Source organism: Carassius auratus, chromosome 25 (assembly GCF_003368295.1).
Source record: "Carassius auratus strain Wakin chromosome 25, ASM336829v1, whole genome shotgun sequence".
Taxonomy (NCBI): domain Eukaryota; kingdom Metazoa; phylum Chordata; class Actinopteri; order Cypriniformes; family Cyprinidae; genus Carassius; species Carassius auratus.
This window is the reverse complement of record NC_039267.1, coordinates 7,794,404-7,810,899: the sequence shown is the minus strand read 5'-3', so window position 1 is coordinate 7,810,899 and position 16,496 is coordinate 7,794,404. Positions and strand designations below refer to the sequence as shown.

At 35.3% G+C, this 16,496-nt stretch overlaps 1 protein-coding gene across 2 annotated transcripts in view; it reads left to right on the top strand.

The window, feature by feature from the left end:
- LOC113043179 (plexin-B2-like) overlaps window positions 1–14,660 on the top strand; it is a 157,078-nt gene extending 142,418 nt beyond the window's left edge. For both annotated transcript variants that reach the window (XM_026202400.1, XM_026202399.1), the window contains 12 exons: window positions 1,274–1,340; window positions 1,707–1,853; window positions 3,005–3,161; window positions 3,280–3,380; window positions 3,467–3,551; window positions 3,630–3,781; window positions 6,017–6,177; window positions 7,689–7,836; window positions 7,918–7,982; window positions 8,438–8,513; window positions 8,588–8,662; window positions 10,232–14,660. In XM_026202400.1, coding sequence (XP_026058185.1) covers window positions 1,274–1,340; window positions 1,707–1,853; window positions 3,005–3,161; window positions 3,280–3,380; window positions 3,467–3,551; window positions 3,630–3,781; window positions 6,017–6,177; window positions 7,689–7,836; window positions 7,918–7,982; window positions 8,438–8,513; window positions 8,588–8,662; window positions 10,232–10,336 — 1,339 coding nt within the window. In that variant the 3' untranslated portion in view covers window positions 10,337–14,660. The remainder of the gene's footprint in view (window positions 1–1,273; window positions 1,341–1,706; window positions 1,854–3,004; window positions 3,162–3,279; window positions 3,381–3,466; window positions 3,552–3,629; window positions 3,782–6,016; window positions 6,178–7,688; window positions 7,837–7,917; window positions 7,983–8,437; window positions 8,514–8,587; window positions 8,663–10,231) is intronic.
- Window positions 14,661–16,496: the final 1,836 nt, after the last annotated feature.

Here is a 16,496-nt window from a genome sequence, read left to right as displayed (position 1 = left end):
GAGAGATTATCATTTTTAATCAATCGATCGTTCTGATTGATCAACCTGGAGTGTCACATAAAACATGTCATGTTCATCAAAATCTGTCTTGACATTCAAAAAACAAACAAACCTCTCTGTCCCAAAGCAGAACACACTCTAGCTTCATGTTCACATGCTTCTTTGATTGTCATTGTTGGGTGCTGATGCTAATTGTTGTTGTTTGTTCTTGACAGAAAGGAGTGTGTTAGTGTTGATTAAAGCAGTAGGCCACTGGAGGCTGATCTTAACACAGTTAAGGGAAACCACTTCAGATAACTCTAACGTAAAGCCTCCAGTGGCTTGTTGCTTTCAATAACAGCCAGCAACCGCAACATCTGTCTTCAATAAATAAATGTGCCTATTATTGAAAATAACTGTTAATAACCCGACTGTTGGCTGTTTAGGGACTTGTCGTGTTAATATAGTGCTTAACTGACAGATCAGATTAGATTTAAGCTTCAAATGTGATTTCAGAAATGCAGTTTTATAAAAAAAAAAATTATTTTAGGAGGTTCACAGAGGAAAAGGTGTCCATGTTTTAGAGCAGGCATTATATATAATATAATACAAAATAATATAATTATTACCTTTTTTTTATCAACTCGTGAACTCCAGTTTGGGAAACACTGTTTTATTGAATATTAATTAGCAAATGTGTGTATTATATATATATATATATATAATGTTTAAAATTATTTGATTATATATTATATTTTTTTTTATACAAAATTTATGAATTTTTACGATTTAATTATAAATGTAAAAACATTCTCAATTCTCATTTTACAGTTTTATGATGTAATTAATGATTTGAAAACACTGTTTTAGTTAATATTAGTGTTTTAATATAGAATTATTTATATTTTTAATTGTGTTAAATTATTTTATTAATTTACTTAAAATAAAGCAAGTTTTTAAATATGAAATTGTATTCATTTTTATACTTTTTTTTACAAATTTTTATGGTTTATGATTTATGATCCAATTTATTAATCCATTTATTATCCAAACGCCAGTTTAATTTGAGTGAATGTTAGTTTTTAAGTATTTTATTATAAAAATGTTTAAAAAAAAAAATTTTAATTATCATTTGATGTAAAATTATATGTTTTATATATTATTTAAATAATTTTTATATGAAATGATTCATTCTTTTTTACGATTTTAATTGTTAGTTTTACTGAATTTTAGTTAGTAAGTGTGTGTGTGTGTGTGTGTGTGTGTGTGTGTGCGTGTGTGTGTGTGTGTGCAGGTCTGAAACGGTGGTGGAAAGGATGCTGAGTAACTGGATGTCCATCTGTCTCTATCAGTACCTGAAGGTAAAATATCAAACATGAGACAAGATTCACACACCGGGATTTAATGATCAAGTCCAGTCTTGATCTGGAAGCTGGAAGTATTACACACCTCACCTTAAGTTTTATATTACATTAGATGGGTTTATTAGTATTTTAAGGTCTTGTAGGGTTTGGATTAGTTCTGTCCACGGTGTGTCAGTGAAGCTTTGATATTCATGAGTGTGACTGATGAAGATGATGATAATAGTGTTTAATGAAGTAGCGTCTGTTCCTCGTCTGCATGAATCAGCACTAGAGTGAGGAGGGATGTGTGTGTGTGTGTGTGTGTGTGTGAGAGAGGGATGAAAGCAGCAGCAGGATTGTATTAAAGTGCTGCTGTTTGTTCAGGACAGCGCTGGAGAGCCGCTCTACAAACTCTTCAGGGCCATCAAGCACCAGATTGAGAAGGGGCCTGTGGACGCACAGGTCAAGAAAGCCAAATACACGCTGAACGACACCGGCCTTCTGGGAGATGACGTGGAGTACGTTGTGCTGGTATGTGATCAACAGCCGGATGTGACCTGCTCAGAACAAAACTGATCTGGAGTTTTCCCACTTTCATTCGTTCATGAACAAAGGACTGTTCTATTTTTTTTATTTATTTATTTTTTTGGTGCTACTACAAACAAAAAGATGAGAATGATAGTTATGGATTCATACTGCATTTATTAAAATTTTAAATGGAAACATATCTTATACACATTCATATACAGTAATTAACTACAGTTGAAGTAATAAAAAGCAGTTTGAATTAAAGAGCGAAAACAATATAATATTTAAAAAAACATATTCATATTTTAAAAGTCATTGATTATATTCAAAATAAATCATAATCATTTATTATTCATCAGATTATATTATATATATATATATATATATATATATATATATATATATATATACATTTATTACAGATGTATTGTTAATATGTGTAATATATGTTATATATTGTTATATATATATATATATATATATATATATATATATATATATATATATATATATATATATATATATATATATATATATATACTACAAATATAATCTAAATGAAAGATTATGTATCTATATCTATCTATAAAATACATGTAAAATACAGTAATATCAGTAGTATGAATTATAAATAAATAAGCAAAAATAATGGTATGGTTTTAATAATAGTTATCTAATAACAATAAAATAAATGAATTTATAAGAATTTATTATAAAATGATACATACAATTAATATTAATGTTCATATATAAATGTATAATAAAATTGAAATTACATGTATAATTCATGAATATAATATTATAGTGTTACATTGTGTGTGTGTGTGTGTGTGTGTGTGTGTATATATATATATTTTTTGTATATTCCCACATTTATTGCACACATAATTAAGTGTGAAAATGAGTAAAGGAACATCTGTTAATTAAACAATATAACCTACCCAATATTAAAAAAAAAAATTAATAAACAGGTATCTATAATTGGTATCAAGTACCAAAAATTAAAGTATTAGTATGGCACCTGTTATGGTAAAAGTGTTGCCATTTGCATCTCTAATACATATTTGAATATGCTTTATTTGATCCCAGATCACTTCAGATACTTTCTGAACAGGTTTGGTCAGTATTTGTCAGTATTTTCTGTGCTCCGGCAGACGCTGCAGGTGCTGGTTCAGGGCGAGGGGCCGGACATCACCCCCGTGAAGGTGCTGAACTGTGACACCATCTCTCAGGTGAAGGAGAAGATCATCGAGCAGGTCTACAAAAACCTGCCGTACTCTCAGAGACCCAAAGTAGACAGCGTCACCCTCGGTGAGCCGGCGTCGTGATCTCACGTGCACACTTTCTTCTTCTTCTTCTTCTTCTTCTTCTTCTTCTTCTTCTTCTTCTTCTTCTACTTCTTCTTCACGTCTTCTGGTCTCTCCCACAGAATGGCGTCCCGGCTCCACGGGACAGATCCTGTCAGATCTAGACGTGTCGTCACAGAAGGAGGGCAGGTGGAGGCGCATCAATACGTTGGCCCATTATAACGTGAGCACATGGGTTGAGCAGTATTGCTCCAGTGAAGACACAAGGGTCATTGTTTGTTCTTATACATGACTTTGGTGTGGTTTCAGGTACGTGATAATGCAACGGTGGTCCTCTCCAGAGTTCAGCACACACATCAGTCCTACGAGCAAAATCACGATAACCATGAAGAGAGTGAGTGCAGATCTGCTTTGTAAGTGTGATCTGTCGCTGGCGCTCAGACTTATACACTCTCTTCACCCGAACTGACAGGAAACGCCCTGCTGGACGATGATAAAGTGTTTCACCTGGTGCGACCGGCCGATGAGCTGGACGAGATGAAGTCTAAGAGAGGCAGCATAAAGGACAAATCCATGACCAAAGCCATCACTGAGATCTATCTGACCCGACTGCTTTCCGTCAAGGTGCTGAGCTCTTCATGCATTCACCACATCTGACTTCAGCGTGAACGTTTCATTAATAAATCGAATGACTTGGTTTTATCAGGGTTGTTGTTGTTAATTAAAACTAAAACCTTAAAGAAAGAATGCCACCTGAAACAAAATGAATATTATTTATTTATTTCAAAACATTTCGGCTAGTCATCATTCTTCATATTTTTATATAAAGTATTGAAATAACTTTAAATAAACTAAACCCTATTCAAAAAATTAATGATGACTATATAGATACATTAAAAAAGAGAAACATGAGAGAAATGCACAACGAAATTACTTTATAACCTAAAAAAAACTGTAATTCAAAATATTGACAAAAATATATTAGTATATGTCAGTGATATTAAAATAATACTGGATTTTATCCAGAATTGATTGGATTGTGGTAATTTATTCATATATATATATATATATCATTGGGTCTTTTGTGGTCTTGTTTACATCAATAGAAAATACATTTTAGAGATATTACATTATATTAAATTATTAACATTTTTTATTATTAATTTAAAACTGTTAATAAAATGTAAATGTAATGTAAAATAAAATGTATCCCACATTTATGTCAGAAGCAACATTGCACAGATCGAAGGCTGAGAGTGCCACTTTGAAATCAATTAAAAATATGCAATTTATTAATTAAAATGAAATGCATTTCAAATTGATAGTAATAGACATTTAAAAAAAATTTTTTTTACTTATTTGACATTTTCAATAAATGTAAATATTATTTACATTTTTGAATTAATATTGAGATCTTTTTTTTTAAATTGCCATTCAGAGTCCGCTATTTTGCATGAGAAATGAATCTCTTCATAAAATATATCTTGTTGAATTTGAGCATGAAGTATATTATCTAAAAAGATGCACATTTATCTTGTGTTATACATAATTTCAATGAAAAAATAAGATTTTTGCCTCTTTACATTTAGTTGACAACAGTGCGTAATCACTTGTGATTAATGTTGGTGATGAACGGCCCAGTTCTCCAGCAGTATTTAATGTGGAACGTGTGTCATATAATAATTATAACCTGCATAAACCTCCAGGAATTATTCTGAGTGCTGGCATGTTCTCTTAAGTCACGACGTGTAAATCTAATTCTGTTTGACTGGTTCGTCGCATGTCCTTGTGTCAGAGGCCGTTCGGCGTAAATTGGGCGATTAGAGAGGCTAATTACCTCGCAAGTCTTTCACCTTGTACAGAAGTAATTCAGCGGCACGTAAAGCTGTCAGTGCCGACAGAAACAAGCGTAGTGGAGATGACAAGCGTTCAAGTGAGCGTGGATCGTCACCCGTCAGCCCGATCAAAGCGTGAAAACAGCCATGTGTGACTGTCAGTGACCCTGCAGCCCGACACGTGAAGAAATCTTTCCATGTTTAGATAGGTGTTGTCGCATCAAGGGTTTTTAAGCATTTCTGTCACCTGAACCTCTACTAACTTATTTGAAGTATCTTAACATTTATAAAAACACATTTTTGTTATATATTTTACTCAGTATAACATACAAATATATGTGTGTGTGTGTGTGTGTGTGTGTATGCATGTGTGTGCGTATATATATATATATATATATATAATATATATATAGATCGAGAGATATATATATATATATATATATATATATATATATATAGAGATATATATATAGATAGATATTTATATATATATATATATATATATATATATATATATATATATATATATATATTATTATTTATTTATTAATTTTGCATGCATCCATTTAAGAAAAGATTTGTTTAAATATTAAATATACTTATATTTGATGTAAATTGTTCATTTTCAAAATATATGCTCTATTTGTGTGCATTTATATATATATAATAAATATACACAACAACACACACACATATCACGATTTATCGCATCCAAAATAAAAGGTTTGTTTACATAATATGTATGTGTGTGTGTTGTTGTGTATATTTATTATGTATATATAAATATACACAAATACAGCATATATTCTGAAAATGAACATGTATAGATTTAGATTCATATAATTTACATCAAATATAAATGTATTTAATATTTGACAGCAGTAACATATGTGTGTGTGTGTTAAAATTCCATATAAATGTAAAAAATAGATGCTTGGAGAAAAAAAAAAAACCCCACTTGCATCCCTTTTCTCAAACTGCTAAACACTAATGACCTTGTTTTTGTGTCCGTGTGTGTTTTCAGGGAACGCTGCAGCAGTTCGTGGATGATTTCTTTCGCAGTGTGCTCTGTTCTGGCACCACCGTCCCGCCGGCAGTCAAATACTTTTTCGACTTCCTGGATGAGCAAGCCCTCAGACACGAGAACGTAGACGAGGAAACCATACACATCTGGAAGACCAACAGGTGGGAGCAGCGGGCGTCTCTGCTCTCTGATTGTCTCTTCTCTCTGGAGAGCGCTTAGCATATGCTAATGCCAGCGGCGCATTCGTTTATTCCGCCTGATGTGTCGCGCGGATGCGGCGTGATTGACAGCTGCCGCGGAGATGTGAATAAATGTGACGAGCAACATCATCACTCCAGCAGCTTCTATTAAATATAAAACCGCTCTCAGCCAAACAAACACCTTAATTACGTCCCTGGTTAATTTAATTGTTCTGTTATTATACACCTTTCGTTTCTCCGCAGAGATGCGACTAGCCAATATATATTCCAGAAGCAGTCATCTGAATGAGGTTTTTTAAAAGCGGCTCACAGGAAACAAAAGCCAGAGCTGTTTAATAACCTGTTTGAAATTCCAGAGCCGTCTGTCCGTGTTCATGCTCCGACGGCGTGAGTATTGAGGGGCGGATTGAGCTAATTATTTGCTCTGTACCGAGTTTATGCTCCAACTGCAGGAAAGACTGTATAAAACGGATCTAATACACATACAGTAATTAGCGGTGTTTGCTAAGGTGAGTATCGCTGTTGCTCTTCCCGAGGGTTAGAGATTTAAAACAAAACCCTGAGCGTGATTATTAATCTCTGGCACTTAATTCGAGCCGCACCGTTTGACTTGAATGATTCCTCTGTTACTTGACTCATTGTTTTTGACTGGAGAATGATAAAATGGTGAAAAGAAGCTAAGCTTTAGCAACCACTAAGAAAACATGCTGTATAAATAGACTTTAAAATGACTTAAATACATCTATAATATCAGTGAGGCGATAATAATTTGTTTAAATAAAATATCAAAAGCTATAGTAATCATTTTATAATGGTTTTATTGAACAATGTATAAAACAATACAAATATTTAACTCAAATGTCCACTTCGTCTTTAATATCTGGCTGCTACTTTCTGAAATCAGTGATACAGTCATTGTAATTTCTTGAACAAAAGAAGGTGGTCATGAAAACATGCAAACTCAGGGCGAGCTTTTATACTGAAGTCACGATTAACAGTTAGCATATTTAGAAAAATTATGCATTTTCCTGTGTTGGCATAGGTTTATTAATGATTTACCTTATAAATCTGATAGAAGGGTGCACATTGTTCCCAGATGCACGTTATAAGCAACAATTTCAACAGTTTGTGTGGAGCAGCATTTATGTGAACCGAGCTGTAACCTCCATGCATATAAATAAAGTGTATATTAAACCTGCATGGCATATATTTATGTAAATGAATTCACAGTAGCATTATGCTTTATTATGATTTTTAAATGGTTTTAATATTTTGTGCAGCCTTAGAAAATGGTCTAATGATGTGTTGTTGTTTGTTTTTTTAACAAATGAAATGACTTCCAAAGGCAGCTGGACTGTGAAACCAAATTACAAAATTATGTTTTGGTGCAAGAAAGCTTGACTATCATAAGTGAAGTATTTCTTACATATTCACAAAGCCCTATAATAATAATAATCTGCCTCTCTCTGCAGTTTGCCATTACGTTTCTGGGTGAACATACTGAAGAACCCTCACTTCATTTTTGACGTGCACGTGAGCGAGGTCGTGGACGCCTCTCTGTCCGTCATCGCTCAGACCTTCATGGACGCCTGCACAAAAACAGAGCACAAACTCAGTCGTGTAAGTGTTTGAGAATCAGCTATAAACGAACACCAGAAACACATCATTTATCGGCTTGCTTTCTCTCTCTGTTGCCTGCAGGATTCTCCCAGCAACAAATTACTGTATGCAAAGGAGATCTCCACCTACAAAAGGATGGTAGACGAGTAAGTGCTTTAGTATTGCACAGTCTCAGCCTCCAGCCGAACGCCCACAGATGCTTTACAGACTGTCTGATGCATGTTGTGCACAAAAATGCCGAGAACCTTCTCAGCGTGATCTGATTGACTGGGTTTATGCAATATCTGGGAGTCAGAGCGACAGGTTTCTGTCAGTCCTCCGGGAAAACAAGTTGTGCTTATGTTCCCAGGCGGATACATTAAGCATTTCTGAGGTAGAATTAGTCTGCTAAAGTTTAAACGCATCAAATCAAAACTTATCTTTAAGTTACTTAGATCAACAGTATTTTCTGCTGATATTTTTAGATTTAAATGCAGTTTGCCTTGCCTAAGCCTCAAATAAAATAAGAGACAATATAAAGCAGCCAACCCTGTTCAGAGAAGGTGTTTTTAGCTAGAATAATCTGCCGTTTGGATCAAACGTCTGTTGTGTTTCTCCACAGGTACTATAAAGGAATCCGGCAGATGGTGTCAGTCAGTGACCAGGAAATGAACACACATCTGGCTGAAGTGTCAAGGGTGAGTGTGTGATGGGCTTTCTGTGGTTTTAGGGGAAATGAACAGACTGGTGTTGATTTAGGTTTGTTTTTCAGGCACACACAGATAAACTGAACACACAAGTGGCTCTTCATCAGCTCTACCGGTACGCCAGCAAATACTACGATGGGGTGAGTGCGCGTGCACACACACACACACACACACACACACAGGTAACTGACATTAAGAAGTGACAGCAGTGACATATACAGCATTTTAAACTTAAGATGTAAGCTTTTTATTTTATTATTTTGTATAATTAATATGCATGTCGTTTTACATTAATTGAGACACTATGTGGAGTAAATTTTATTTGTCACACAGCAGGACATTTTAAATAATCAGATAAAAGATGATTGAAAATGAAGGGGGGACATAAAATACACAGATAGATGGACAGACAGACAGACAGACAGACAGATAGACAGACAGACAGACAGATACAGACAGACAGATATAGACAGACAGACATATAGATAAAGACAGATAGAAAGATAGATAGACAGACAGACAGATAGAGATAGACAGATACAGACAGATAGACAGATAGATACAGACAGACAGACAGACAGAGACAGACGATAGATAAAGACAGACAGACAGATACAGACAGACAGACAGACAGATAGATACAGACAGACAGACAGACAGAGACAGACGATAGATAAAGACAGACAGATACAGACAGACAGACAGATAGATACAGACAGACAGACAGATACAGACAGACAGACAGACAGATAGATACAGACAGACAGATACAGACAGAGACAGACAGACAGATACAGACAGACAGACAGACAGACAGACAGACAGACAGATACAGACAGACAGATACAGACAGACAGAGACAGACGATAGATAAAGACAGACAGACAGATACAGACAGACAGACAGATAGATAGATACAGACAGACAGACAGATACAGACAGACAGAGACAGACGATAGATAAAGACAGACAGACAGATACAGACAGACAGACAGGTACAGACAGACAGAGATATACGATAGACAGACAGATACAGACAGACAGATAGACAGACAGATAGATAGAGAGATAGATACAGACAGATAGACAGACAGATAGAGAGATAGATACAGACAGACAGATAGACAGACAGATACAGACAGATAGAGAGATAGACAGACAGAAAGATAGACAGACAGAGATAGACGATAGATAAAGTCAGATACAGACAGACAGATAGACAGACAGATACAGACAGAGATAGACAGATACAGACAGACAGACAGATACAGACAGACAGATAAAGACACAGACAGACAGACAGATACAGACAGACAGATAGACAGACAGACAGAGATAGACGATAGATAAAGACAGATACAGACAGACAAATAGACAGACAGACAGAGGTAGACGATAGATACAGACAGAGGTAGACGATAGACAGACAGACAGACAGACAGACAGACAGATAGATAGATAGATAGATAGATAGATAGATAGATAGATAGATAGATAGATAGATAGATAGATAGATAGACAGATAGATAGACAGATAGACAGACAGATACAGACAGACAGAGATATACGATAGACAGATAGATAGATACAGACAGACAGACAGACAGACAGACAGATAGATAGATAGATAGATAGATAGATAGATAGATAGATAGATAGTTTGTATAATGTGTGTGTACTGAAAGCTCATGGTCCGTCTGTCTCTGTAGATCATCATGTCTCTGGATGAAGATCCTGCTGCCCAGAGTAAACAGTTAACACTGAGACTGCAGCAGATCGCCGCAGCGCTGGAGAACAAAGTGACCGACCTCTAACCCTGTCAGAGAGAACGATGAGCCAATGCTCTGTCTGTATTTAGCTCATCACTATAATCAGATGTTCAATTTCTTCCTGTGTAGAGACAAAGGTTTTAAGAATCGTATTCTATATTTTTTTTAATGTGCGGTCTTTATTCAGAAAGCTTTATAAGAGGAAAATAACTTTTTAAATAGACGGCCTTGTGTCAGTTGTTTTTAAAGCTTCTGTTTGTGTGTGTGCGATTGTGTGTATGTGTGTGTAAAAGGATGCCTATATTTTGACCAAAAGGGAGCTGCCCATGTCCCTGCAGTGTGTGTGAGCAGGGGGTGTGCCTACGGTGAGGTCACATCTGCTCTCGTCCAATCAAAAGCAACTGAAGGTGACGGCAGGAAACAGCATACTAGCCTACTACCAATACTGTTTCTGCAGTATCTACTGTATGTGTAGGGTGTGCAAATGTTCTTTATCTGTAACATTTGCCAAAACATACAGTCAGATTTACCGCTGTTATTCGGTGGGTTTTCATTGACACATCCATGCTGAAATTTAGCAAATGAGACCACACCTTAAAATAAGAGTACACTGCACTAGGTACTATATCCCACAATGCAATGCACTCATCTTGGCCTTTGAGTTCTAGCGTGATATAATATCATCTATCATTATTAACAGCTCCTTTTAAACTCATTATTTGAGTAAAAATTGCGACATTTCTACACAAAATAGTGTACGTTATTCCAAACGTATCAAATGGCCTTCCATTTCATAACCACCTGTTTCAGTTCAACCTTATGGACTCACTAATAGATCCACAGAAAATCAAAACAGGCAATAATAAAGAAAAAATAAGTTTGTCATGAGGCATTTCTTTTTTTTAGCGCATGATGAGTACCTGTGAAAAGTCTTCTTTTTTTTTTTTTCAGAAAATCGTTTTATTTTAAAAGCTTCGCTACTGACTGAATTTATTAAGGAAAGCACAAATTGATGATGTACAGGACAGATTTTTGCCCGTTCCTGATAGAAATGTGTTTCTATCTGAGACCGGCTCAGTGCTAGATTGTAAATGCTCTGCTTGCGTAGACTGTGTTTCTGGCATAAGATGGTTGAGCAAAGCTGAGAGGATTGACTGAAAACTTCTCGTCTGACTCTTTGCAGCTCTGTTGGAAAGGTTTTAGATGTGCGATCTGGATCGTTAATGGCTTTATTTTGGCAGGGAGGATAATGACACATTAATTTGTTTGTTATTCCCCACTAAACAAGATGGTACTATAGCACTCAGCCAAAATTCTGCTCCTAGAGACGCTTTTATCTTTGGACAAAACCTTTTTTACAGCTATGTGACATTTGCAATTGATTGAGTGTCTTAAAGACGTCAAAAAAAAAAGGATTGGAGCTTTTTGTTTTGATACTGGCTGAAAAAAAAAATCTAATTGCTACTGCTAATCGGAGCAGGTTTGTATAATTTAGAGGAAAGGGACAGTCTCATTCTAGAGAACATTGTGGACTGTAGGACATTTCATGCGTATGCACTACCGTTCTCAAGTTTGAGGTTGCTGAGGCTTACCAAAACTCCATAAAAAACTGAAATATTTATTCCAATTTAAAATAATGGTTTTCTGTTTGAATATATTTTCAAATGTAATTTATTCCTGTGATGCAAAGCTGAATTTTCAGCATCATTCCTTCAGTCTTACGAGTCACATGATCCTTGAGAAATCATTCTAATACGATGATTTGGTGCTCAAGAAACATTTCTTAATATTACCAATGTTCAAAACAGCTGTGCTGCTTCATATTTTTGTGGAAAATGTGATACTTTTTTGATGAATTTTAAGCTTACAACAACATTTCATTGAAACATTATATTTTGTAATATTAAAAGTGTCTTTACTATCAAGTTTGATCAAGTCAATGCATCCTTGCTGAATAAAAGTATTAATTTCCTTTTTTTTATTTTATTTTTTTTATTAGCGTACTTGAACTTTTGAACGGTAGTGCATATGTTTACACCAAGCAATAAGGTACTAGAATATCAAGGCTAAAAGGTTTTGTTAGGAGTTACAATGTTCAACTGTCCTACATACAGTAAAAATATTTTTTAATCAACCTCTTGCCAGAAAATATAGTCCCTGACATATAGTTTTTTCAGCATTGTAAGAGTACTTTAGCATACAGTCGTTAGCCTCCAAGCTAACAGACATGAAATAAAGACCACAAAACTCCCAATTGTATTTTCACAGGGTGTTTAAACAGGTTTTCTGTGAATGTGAATGCCCACTGAATTCAAGTTTTTAGCAGTTCGGGGAGTTTAACGGCCTTCTCTAAGGAAGTGGCCTGATCTCGCTGGCCTGATCTGAGAACAGCGGTATCATGATAGCAGATGGCCTGCGATGTCAGACGCTGAGAGTTGGGCAGAGCTGCTTGGCGTGAAGCGCTTGGCACGGGCCGGCCTTCCCTCTCTCTTCACGTCTGCTTTAATACAACCACCGGGAGCTGCGTTTGATCGTAACTGCATGATTCTGACTCTTTGCTTTCGAATTGCCAGTTACTCTTTGTTTTTAACCGGATAGTTCACTTACAAAAGATAAGTGTAATCATCATTTACTCACCCTCATGTTGTTCCAAATATCAAAAGAATATGGCTAGGATGAAAATATTGATTCAAAAACTTTTTTTATTTAAATGAGAATCTTCTTAAATGCCAGGAATCGATCTTGACGCTTGAACACAACTTCACTTAAAATTATTTGATTATTTGTAGCGCGCCTCCAATCTAATAAATCGCAATAAGCATGTTATTTTTTATATGAAATAGGTCTTAGCTTTCAAATTCTCAATATTTTATCGCAAAATCGAATAAATAGATCACTGTAGCACCTCAAAACTCGGAGCGGAAAGCAAATCTTCTTCCACTTTACAAAAAATTTGGATGAAATGAACATGAACGAACATAAGAACGTATGTTGAAAGATACTTTTTATTTCAGGAAAGCCATTCAATGTCTTTAAACTCAACAGTTAGGAAGAAAAAATAACTCCAAGTGGAACATTTTGTTAATTATACAAGCTATATTACATATTTATTATATTTTTATTTCACCTGTACCTCATTATTTAAAAATACGTTAAAGCTTTTATTATGGCCACCATTTAGACCTTAATGTTTAAAAAATGTAACAAGCATAATAATGTAATAACCAAATTTTTGACCTTAAAACTGTTTTAACCTTTAATATTATAGTGACAAACCAACTGACTGGTTTCCCTACAGCATTAGTAGAAATTTTATTAATCAAATTCAAACCTAGATCAGAACTGAACTGAAGTTAAAGAATCAAATTGAATTGTGAAATGTATTTATCTCTTTTTTTCTAAAGAATCATAAAAAGACAAAAACGACATAAAAACAATTTTAAAAAAAACTTCTCCTTTTATGTTCCGCCAGAAAAACAAAGCATATTACAGATTTGGAACGACTTGACAGTGAGTAAATAATTTTAATTTTTAGGATGAACTCTCTGTTTAAAGCACAAGCACAGATGCAAGTCTTCGTAGTTGAGTGTAATACGCTTCTTTTGACGCCTTTCTGTAGCCAAAACGTGCCTTAAAAAGTGTTTAATGTGATGGTATGGTGTTGAAGACGTCAGGGTGGGTGGGGTTTCGGTAGTCGTGGGGCGTGTAGAGGTCAGAGGTCGTGGCGTATGTGAAGTGTGGTGTTAGACATCAGTAAGTGCAGTATTCAGAGGTGTGCTGTAGCCAGAATATGCCAATATATTTGAACATGCTGTATGTATAGAGCAAAAGCGCCGTTTTTAATATCTTTTGGGTGTTTGTGGTGAGTGTGTGCTTTTTAGGAGTTTTACTGCATTGGGAAAAATGCTCGAGCTGAATAAATGTGTGGAGGAGAATGTCAAAACGTTCCCTCCGGACAGCTGCCATTACATTTTGGTCTTTATGCAAAACTAATTATTGATTAGCACAAATGTTTTTATTATTGTACCGATCCGAAATTGTGTTTCAATGGTGTGTATGAACAAACAATCTGTACACAACCTTTTCTTACTGCTGTGCAGTTAATATTTTATGTCCTAAAGAAAATATATGCCTTTGTATTAAAATACAATTCTGTCTACACTGTTCACCTGTGCATTATGCTCTGAGAAAGCTTGTTTGTTGTTGTTGTCAACATCTTTTTTTTTCCCTTTCCCTTTGTGAATGTGCCGCGAGCAAAGTGTTGTGGGATTGCGGAGGACTACGAGTGCTCCTCGTCGACTCTCAGAGGACTGATTTCTTATGTGTGACCATCTGATCCTTATATGAATAAATATACACCTCCATTTCTCAGGTGTTGGGTTTCGCCTCTTTTCTGGCCCCTGATCTGGAGGGTCTCTAATAAATCAGAGACCTTTCATGATGAGATTTACATGGGACGAGATTTTAATGTCTTTCGAGAGGAGTGGAGCACAAGGATAAAGCTTCAAGAACCAGATTTTAAATAATGTAATATTAAATATGAATATACATTTATAAATATAATGTTCTTAATAAATACTATATAAATAATACTAAAATAACATTGTTTATTAACATGAACATGATCTGTATAGGAAAAAATATGAAGAAATAATAGTGTTTGGTCTCTAAATGTCTTTTAAATTGATTCAATGCTCTCAGCAGTCAATCATTCACCACACAGACCATCTTTATCATATTTCTGCATAGTTTTGGTCATGTTTTTTAAGGATGAAGGTGTGTTACATAATCTGAACATCTTAACTTGATTAACTTCTAAAAAAGTGAGTTTGATTGGATGCAGAGGCTTTGACAGCAATAACAAAAGACGGGTGATTTTTATTCCTCTGTACAATGCAACATAATAGAGATCAAATTTATGCAAAGAAAGTGGTAATGGAACACAGCTTGTAGCAACCTAGAGTACAAGTAAAAATTCAGTGTGTCAGTGTGAACCATAGACTGTAAAAAAAATATGGACGTAGTGTCCGTGACGTCACCCATAGACTCCTCAATAGCGGTTTTGAAGCCTAAAGTATGCAGAGCGGGCCGTCGCCATCTTGGCAGCGCGTCATCTCGCGACTCTCACGGATAATCGAAAATGGGCAAAAAGGCGGGAGCTGATTGCTGAAGCCACGCCCACCTAGCGCGACGGCATTGTCATCAGCGGCAATCCACCTGTCACTCAAGTGGCCACGCCCTTAATTATGCAGAACTTTAAGGCTTAATATAATTTAAACGGATGAGTTATAAAAAGATTCACCACCCTCACAGTTGTCATGAAGGGCAAAATTAGCAATATAAACCATTGGCTGAAAAAGCTAGCTTTGCATAAAGCTGTCACAGTCGCTGAAATCAGTGACTTTAACTGAAAATGAATTACTTTTGGTTGTTTTGTGGTTGAAAACTATGGAAGCTTATACAAAATTGTGATCCCACCCACACACAAACACACACAATTACCAGTTTTTCTCACAAATCTTAATTTTGATCCTCACAATTGCAGGTTTCTGGATTGCATTTTTTTAATTAATTTTTATTTATCTTTTATGTGGCGGAAAAAAGCTTTTATATGATGCTATTATTACAACTCCAGGATTAAACCAGGATCCTCTTTTTATTTGGTCCATCAAATAATTGTTTTCTCTTTTGTTATGGAAGTAAATGGCTACCACCAAAATTATTTTCAGTATATCTTCTTTGGTGCTCAATTTACAAGTCTGGAACAACTTGAGGGTGAGTAAATAACACAACTTATATTTTTGGGTGAACTAACCCTTTAAAATTAGTTGCTGTAGAACAATTACGTGTAAAGGTGGGACCGTATCAAAACCAACTCACCTGAGTCCATAACACATGGACCTGAAGAGTCACCGATTATCAGAAATCTCCTCACGACTTACATCGCAGACTCAAATCTAATCACACCTCTCTCTTATTAGATTTCAGATGAAATGAAGACAGTTTAAATATAAACCCTTCACCTTTTATACCTCTTGACTTATGTAAGTTCATAAAGTCCCAGTAATAAGAATTATATGAGTCTCTGTCTACTAGTTAAACACGGGAAAGAGCCAGTCTGGATGTGTGGGACTCTCTCTTTCATAAGAGCTTCTGCTACCCATGATTCTGTAACCGAATTAATCCCATCAGACCATGCGGCCCC